At 36.1% G+C, this 9,126-nt stretch overlaps 1 protein-coding gene across 1 annotated transcript; it reads left to right on the top strand.

Moving 5' to 3' along the window:
* The first annotated feature begins 2,285 nt into the window (after positions 1 to 2,285).
* LOC111697782 (uncharacterized) lies at positions 2,286 to 8,180 on the top strand. The gene is made up of 4 exons (XM_023467910.1): positions 2,286 to 5,685; positions 6,304 to 6,394; positions 6,686 to 6,769; positions 7,945 to 8,180. The coding sequence occupies exon 1, from the start codon at positions 2,427 to 2,429 to the stop codon at positions 5,364 to 5,366; it is 2,940 nt and encodes a 979-aa protein (XP_023323678.1). The 5' UTR covers positions 2,286 to 2,426; the 3' UTR covers positions 5,367 to 5,685; positions 6,304 to 6,394; positions 6,686 to 6,769; positions 7,945 to 8,180.
* Positions 8,181 to 9,126: the final 946 nt, after the last annotated feature.

Below are 9,126 nucleotides of genomic sequence, written 5' to 3'. Positions count from 1 at the left end.
AACCCCAGAAATTATGAATAGTGGGTATGTGCAATCGAAAAAATTATCTAATCTAGACTCTGAGAGAGACAATGTTCCAATTACACATTACGAGCTTACAAAAGCACTGGGAGAAACAAAGATAGGTTCGAGTCCTGGTTTAGATGGATACACCTACGCCATAATTAAGTTTCTGTGGCCTTTAATTGGACATCCTGTAACCAAGGGGTTTGAAATTATGGTTGAAAAGGAAGAACTTTATCCTAATTTAAGAACTGCAAGTATTAAGCATATTCCTAAGAAGGGAGATTGTACACAAATTAAGAATTGGCGGCCAATAAGTCTTTTAAGTAATGTGTATAAGGTATTTTCGAAAGCATTTGCCAATAGGCTAAAACGTGTAATCGACTCAAACACATCCGTCTCACAAAAAGCCTATTCAAAATCTAAAGTCATACATGAAGCTTTAATGAATATATTGCAATTTATTAAGAAAGGAAAACTCGAGAACAAGCGGTTAGCGCTACTAGCAATCGATTTCAAGAAAGCTTTTGATTCGGTATCGCACGAATATATCCTCGAACTCTTAAAATTCTTTAACTATTCAGATTATATGATAAAAATAGTCAGAACCACAATGAAGAAGAAAATAGCCGGCATCATAACTGAGTCCGGTGTTATTGATTTCTTTGAGATATTGTGCGGAGTAGCACAAGGTGACTCACCGTCAGGTTTGATTTTCATACTGGCATTAGAACCTCTGCTCTGGAAGCTGACCTTGGATCTAGGTGTCGTTCATCCCGTCTTCGAAAACGGCTCTCAGGTGTCCGATAGCAGCTATGCCGATGATGTATCCATACTTGTAAACGGCGAACCTGAAAATATCGTAAATGTTAAAAATATACTTGATGAGTTCGGCAGATTATCGGGCCTAATAATTAACGTAGAAAAAACTCAAGTTTTACCAATTAATGTTTTGCCTAATTTTGCTGAAAATATTGCTGGAACTGGCTTCTCGATTGTGAGAAATTTAACAATCCTGGGGTTGGATATCAGCGAAAATTTTCATTTGGAGGAAACTAATTTTAACAAGCTCATGGTGAAAATTAGAGGAATGTCGATATTTTGGTCAAAATTCAAACTATCAATTGTTGGTCGGATTAATATCGCAAAAACATATCTCCTGTCACAAATCGGGTTTTACGCCCCTGTGGTCGCGTTTGGTGAGACTCAATTGCAAACCCTCAGAAATGAGATTGGCTCCTTTGTGCGAGGGAGTTTGAAAATAACAATAAATACGGTATACAATGCAATACAGCAAGGAGGCCTAGGAATGATTGGGATTGAATCTTACATAAACGCGATCAGGGTTGGGTTTTTCAGGAGATCAATTAATAATGACGATTTTTGGGCAAAAGAAATTCAGAGTTTCAGAATATCTCAAGATTTCCCTTTTCATTTTAAAAGCTCAATAGCAACGAACACTCCGTGTGGAGAATTATCAGTTTGCGTTCGAAATTTCTGTAATTTTTTCTGGTCGACGAATGGTAATTTTCTTGATATGAGAATATACGATAACGACATTGCACGACTAGAATCCGGCGAGAAACTAAACAGGAACCATTTCAGAATAAATCTAACACTTGAAAAAATTTCCCTAATCAAGAAACTAAGATTCGTCCACCTAGTAGACATTTTTGATAGGGATACCTTCTCAGAAAATAGTATAACTCTATACCTTGGGTTTCGGCCAAACGAATTAGAATTTTTCTATTTAAAATCAGTACATAGGAACGTGAAGAGAAAATTTTTACTAAACAAAGACAAAGTCTGTACTCCAATCCTTACCTTCTTTAGAAAAATAGTTAGGGGTAGTGTTAAGTTAAGAAGAATCCTTGATAATTTTAATCCGGAAATTGAACTAGGGATTGGGCTGAGAAAGCGCTTTGCACTTGCATATTACAACAATGTAGAACCTGAGAGAGATTGCAACTTTTATAAAATTTTTAGAATCTCTAAGTTAAGAAACAACCTGAGAAGTTTTATTTTTAACTTCACATCCCAGACCCTATACCATAATGCAATGATTGCACATTTTGTACAGGATCACGACCCTACATGCCAACGGTGCGAGTTTGGATATCTTAGGCCTGCACCGAGAGAAACGATCTCTCATATTTTCTGGGACTGTCCCAAAATAAGTGATATCCTAAACGATCTTAACCTTATAATATCGAATGGAGTCCTATCAAATGATGAACTTAAAATTACAATATTTTTAGGATGTAGCAATCCTTTAACTTTTAATATTGAAACTACCAACATTATTTGCTTTATAGTTATGTACTATATATTTTCTACGAGGAATAATAGACAAATATACAATACTTCCAAGTTAAAGCAATTTCTTTTCTATCACACTGCTAGAATTAACAAACCCTTGTTTGATGAATACGAAAACGAAACCTAAACTGTTTTTTCCTGCAATGTATAGTATTAACTTAACCGATGCCGCAAGGTGGACAATAATAATTGCAACTACCACAACAAAGGTCTCACCATACCAAACCATGACGTCGCTACACAAGACAAGTCAGCCATTTTGTGTTGACCTTAAGACGAAAACTCTACGTAATTTACGTTGTAGGCTTGTTTCGTTCTACATCAGAATAAAGCAAATAATATTGTTTAAAGCAGAATTCTTTAAAAGTCGATCCTACAAGGATGATTATAACAAATTGTGTAAGTTAAATTCAGTTGAGATTACGAAAATATTAAAAGTTTATACTCATCAAATTAGACTGATTCCCGTCACAAGAAAATTTTCGGATTCAATACAGAAAAACTTTGTTCTTGCTTTGACGACAATAACAGTTTGTTGGCCGATACGTACATTCCACAGTCACTACCAAAATTTTTCTTTTATGCGGATTAAAAATTATAACATGATTTGCGATCCTAGTAATATTAAAATCTTTTTCAGACGTAAATTTGATGAAATCATGTCAGGAGACGACCATGAACAGTCGCCTATGGACTTGGGAGACAATTCTGCTGACGATATAGTGAGGATGCTCGACCAACACAGGGAGGATAACGCTGAGTTTGTTGAGGTACAAACGCAATTGATACGCAATATAGGGACGGTCTTTGGACAAAAGGTAAAAAGTAACTCTGGTACAACCCCATTTGTTGATGTTAGCAAAGGTAGCAATGTAACGAACATGGATAGAATGTATTTTAGAAATTTAAATCCGATTACAGCCGAGGTTAATAAAAAGGACAGCTCTATGGATGGGACGGGTACACTTCCTGGGTTTTTGGAAAAGGGCAAGGATGTCACATGTGATGAAATACCGCCGTCTTGCATTACACCATATAAAAATATCTCTAGTTTTCTAAGCAAAAATGTTTTTCTTGCAAAAAAGCGTGTATGGAAACAACCACCTGATACATGTACTCCCGTCATTCCTTATAATGCCCCTAGCTTAACCTTAATACAAACGGAAAATGGTGGTAAGGCAACAAAAAAACTTCCTGTCGAAATAAATATTAATGCGCCACACTTCTACGGGGAAAGAAAAGCAGGATATGCCATGGGGGTTGCAGATTTTAACTGTAAGGAAAGTTACACATCCACCTTTGACTTGTTGCGCCGCTGTAGAATCTGCTCGATAGAGCACGACGTTTTCCCCCAAGAACTCGTCGGAACTCTAATCGTCGGAGATGCTTACACGCCGTGTTACATGGGCGGAGGAGGTGGATGCGTTCCCATTTTCAGATTACATAATGCATCCTTCAGGGAAATTGCATACAAATTACGGTTCCTGCTTAAGACAAGAAAGAGTAATGACGGACAATTTTTGGGAACCCCCCGTTTAATTATCATCTCCCTTCCAGCCTACCTTAAGGCTGTCGGTGCGTCAGTTTACCTGGATGAATTCAACAAATTTAAATGTTGGGCCATGCACTTTCTATCCTCAAAGGAGGACATCAATCCGGCAGACCATCGCATTTTCAAACCATGTTTAACTCCTGTCCGTGTTTATGAAGGATTCGCTTTATACAAGCAAGGGGACCTAGGTTTGGCAGAGTCCTTCACAGTAATTGCAAGGAGCTTTGATATCTTAACTGCCGTAGAGCCTACTCAAGATCATGGATTTTTTTACGATGCAATGGAAAGAACAATGACAAATTTCTGTATTGACCCCCCCCCTAAACAGGAGTTAACCGGTTATGTAGCAATTGAACCAGTTACGCGTGATTTCACTGTGTACGACTATAAAGTCAAATTTACTGGCCTGCCGGCGCCACTAGTTGTAGATGGAATCATAGACCCCGCGGTCACATTATTCTTTACCAAACAACTTGTATCTATAATCCATTCCTGGTACGCAAAGAACGGTTTGGAAAACTTTATTTCGTCACTCCCCGGGATTGAAAATTTAGTTGGTGAGAACAAGTCCGATCAAGAACGACAGGAAGTTTTTTCTGAACTCCCCTTTCAAGGTGGCGCGGATAAAAACAATAGAGTCCTTATTGCTGGAAATAGCAACTTTGCTATGATACATGCTGAGCTTTCAAAATCACTTGATGAAGAAGTTGTTTACATTAAATACCCGTTTAATGCATTTGCAAAACCCATTGAAATACAAAACTTCATTGATAAACTTAAACTGAGAAAAGGTGACATTCTTGTCCTAGAGGGGCAAGGGAATTCTCTTTTTCAAGGCATGTTGACCCCTAAGTACAAACGACACCAGCCTTCAGGATCTCCCGCTGAACATGTCCAAACCGGCAGTGGTAAATCTAAGGTATACCATGTTATCAATGCTGCACCATACGATGCGGAATATTTCAACGTTTTCGGTATTTTTTTCAAAAATATGATGGAAAATATCTCCAAATTTGAAGCAAAAGTTGTCATTGTAACTCCTTTTCCTAGATATATGAGATCATGCTGCACACAAGCTGGACATTTTTATGCGGGTTTTTCTGGAAATGAATACAATGCCGAAATTATCAGATTAGGAACCTTCCTGTCTAGACTACCGTCGGTTGCGGGGTCGTTTGTACTCACCCCTGAAGATTTTTGTGATCGAGATAGCTGGGTAATTAGAGGAAACATGATATGCGATGATTATATTCACCTTACTCCTAAAGCCATAAACCTTGTCCGGGATTCTATACAGAGATGCGTACATTATCTTAGAATTGTCCCGGAAGTACCCGTTCCATCGTTAGGTACCTGTGTTCCTGAGAAAATGCTATTTTCTGACTGGATAGACCGTTTCCGCTCAACTTGTGGGTTTGATGACTTGAGGTCCTCAGGCAACGCTAAACGTCAAATGCCCGATCACAAATCTGAAAGGCCAGCTAAACGCTAAAGCTTGTCTTGCCTCTGTCCATGGGCCTAAAACCTATGCCGTATTATTGTGTACCTTGTCAGATGAAGCTTTTTCTCCCCTAAATATGGCTTAGCGTCCAAAACCTTAAAACAGCAATCTTAAAGCTATAACCAGAGTATGGAGGGAAAAACATTAAAACCACAGAACTAGCTCCAATAATATGTTTTAAACCTAGAGACTCATTTGTCTCAGAATGAGGAAACCCAAAACTATGCCTTAAACGAAAATGATCGGGAAACTTCACAAGTCCTACCAACCGCTGGACATACTGTCTACAGAAATCTGCTATTTTATAACGGTAAAAGAAAAGAAAAAATCCATATTTGTAAAACTTTACAATTAAAATGTCGTTCTTTTCACATTTCCAGTAAGGCCTTGGAAATGAAATTAAAATCAGTGTGAATTTGGATATATATTAACATTCTAACAAAATAATGGGGGTATTTGTTACCAGAAGAATCTCCCCACCCCCACCAGACTTCTTTTTTCTCCACCATTATAAACGATATGCTGTTAAACTACTTTTCGTTTTTTAGCTATTACAATGTTTCAAACCACCCATATAATAACAGGTCTACAATATTAGCAAGAAACTCATACCCCCCCCCCCCTCTTAATCATCTTTACAATGATCTTACAAATGTAATATATTAGTACTAAAAGCTCACAAAGTTCCTATTTTTAAGAACATCACCATACATACCCCTCCCCTTTATTTTGTCAAAATTAAAAGTTTATAATTTAAATTTGGTTTCTTTTTCCTAAATCTATGCTTTGAATACCTGTTGTACGACTGATAGATCATTTTCTGGATGTTTATGTCTCAAACTTTCTCAAATTACTTACTACGTCTTTTTAATTGACGAGTTACAAACGCATAAACACAGGTATAATAAACGTTTTTATATATATTCAGCTAGGGTCAGAGCTTAAGAAACTCGAGATAACCTGTACCTGTTCCCCATGTAGCTAAGAGGATGGATAATTTCAACTTTAAATACATAACGGTAAACAAATATATTTCCCCGCAAGGAGCTGATTCGAGAAATTTTTCAGTGGTTCCTAGTTTCTTCTATACTTTAGCAAAAACATGCTTTCAACATTTCTTTCCTTGTTTTACTACAGAATCCAAACTACGCATACGATTATCTGACTAAATTTTCAATGAGCCCCAATTATAATAATTTATTACTAATTACTAAAAGCTCAACTGTTCCTATTTTAACTCTGAGTTTTTGGAATTAGTGGGTTGCAAACTCATAAACATAGGTATAATAAACTCCTTTATACTAATTCAGTTAGGGGCAGAATTGAAGACACCTAGTACCTGTTAATCATGTTCCTGAGAGGTTTGACGAATCCAACTTCACACGCGCATAACGGTAAAAAATAGATTTCCACGAGGAGAGCTGATTCGAGATTTAATTATGTATAAATACAGGGTTAAATATTTTTGATATAAAAAGAACCCCCCCNGTTAAACTGCTTTTCGTTTTTATTTTTCCGTTTTTCTTTTGTATTATTATAATGTAGTTTTAACCCCTCCCCCCCCCCTAAGTAAAAACGGGTTTATATTATTAAGAAATTTATCCCTCCTCCCCCCCATCTTAGGCATCTTATGAACGTAATATTTGAAAAATAAAAGCAGATCAATTAAAATATACGCGTGCACGCATCTATATACAAAATCTCTTATAACAAGTATGTAGCTTATAGATGTAATATAATTTTGAAATCCGATAATGCTTTAAACCTAGGATAGACGTACACAGACCTGGAGCCTAAATATTTTAAAAAAAGCCTCGTACAAGTATCTTGATTGAAATTAAAAAATTAATTTAAAATATATATAAGTACTAAACTACGAATATCATCGCTAAGAGTATCAAGGTAAATGAACCTGGAACCCGTTGTAACATATACCCATATAGTAATGACGAATATGAACCTGGAACCCCTTGTAACATATACCCATATAGTAAGGACGTATATAAACCTGGAACCTGTTGTAACGTATACCTATATAGTAAGGACGTATATGAACCTGGAACCAATTTCATCGTACTCCTCGTATACGTGTCCGGATAAATTAATTAAACTTTCTATATACATTTGTATGCTGAATAACTAATTTATGACTGACAGATTATTCCTTATATGTTTATGTTTCAACGTTTCCTATTTTAACATTGAATCTTTAGAATTGATGGGTTGCAAACTCATAAACACAGGTATAATAAACTCCTTTATATGTATTCAGTAAGGAGCAGAACTGAAGAGTATCAAGATGTATGAACCTGAAACCCGTTGTAACATATACCCATATAGTAACGACGTATATGAACCTGGAACCCGTTATAACGTATACACATATAGTAAGGACGTATATGAACCTGGAACCTGTTGTAACGTATACCTATATAGTAAGGATGTATATGAACCTGGAACCTGTTGTAACGTATACCTATATAGTAAGGACGTATATGAACCTGGAACCATTTTTATCTCACGCCTATTATAAGTGTCCTGATAAATTACTAAGACTTTCTATGTACAGGTGTATGCTGAATAACCGTGACGCATGCTGCCCCGGCAGCAAGGATAGTGGTCTGAAAGGAGGGCCAAACACTACCTGAAAATCGATCTCTACCCTGCCGATCTAAAATCGGTCATTTGTATGCGAGGGGTTACCCTCAATGTTAGCCTTCCTCGCATTCATATTTCAGCGAATATTTGTTAATTTTCAAGTTTTAACTCGGATTGTTCCCTATAACTGTTTGGATTAACTAGAATCGAAACNAAAATCGGTCATTTGTATGCGAGGGGTTACCCTCAATGTTAGCCTTCCTCGCATTCATATTTCAGCGAATATTTGTTAATTTTCAAGTTTTAACTCGGATTGTTCCCTATAACTGTTTGGATTAACTAGAATCGAAACGGTCTTAAATTTATACAACCCGGATCATTTATTTTTTTTCCCACAGAAACTCAGCTTATCGAAATTAAAGATTGATCTCGGAATGCACTATGATCACTTTTGATTTTTTACGGAATTAAAGGAAACCAGTTAAAGAATAAAAAATAATAAAATTGGTTGGCATTCCATGATGTAAAACGTCTCTGTGCAACGATACACATAGAGTTTATTATCTTAAATAGTTTAACTGTAACACTAGCTATAAACACATTATAGCAAACCTATATTATAAATGCTTTTTTTCGTGTAAACTCTTTAACAATATATGTATAGTATTGTAAAATTAAATATGTTCACGAAAATAAAATAAATATTTAGTTTTAAAAATATATTCTGAGGTATCTGTTTTACAAGATACAACTCAGTCTTGAACTCAAGGTTCTGTAATAATAGACTAGTCAATATCAATCCGGATATGACGCTATCTATATTCTCAGGTATCTGTTTTACAAGATACAACTCATCTTGAACTCAAGATTCTGCAATAATAGACTAGTCAATATCAATCCGGATACGACTCTATCTATATTCTCAGGTTTCTGTTTTACAAGATAAACTCAATCTTGAACTTAAGGTTCTGCAATAGTAGTCTAGTCAGTATCAATCCTGGTACAACTCTATCTGTAGTCTCAGGTATCTGTTTTACAAGATACAACTCATCTTGAACTCAAGGTTCCGCAATAATAGACTAGTCAATAACAATCCGGATATGATTTGTATTCTTAGGTATCTGTTTTACAAGATACAACAAAATCTCAAACT

Source organism: Eurytemora carolleeae, unplaced genomic scaffold, assembly GCF_000591075.1.
Source record: "Eurytemora carolleeae unplaced genomic scaffold, Eaff_2.0 scaffold89, whole genome shotgun sequence".
Classification (NCBI taxonomy): Eukaryota; Metazoa; Arthropoda; class Copepoda; order Calanoida; family Temoridae; genus Eurytemora; species Eurytemora carolleeae.
This window is presented reverse-complemented; position numbering and strand designations above follow the sequence as displayed.

What these genes read in the sequence shown, in the direction of transcription:
- LOC111697782 (XM_023467910.1), top strand. Translation starts at nt 2,427, where the DNA reads ATGAATACGAAAACGAAACCTAAACTGTTTTTTCCTGCAATGTATAGT.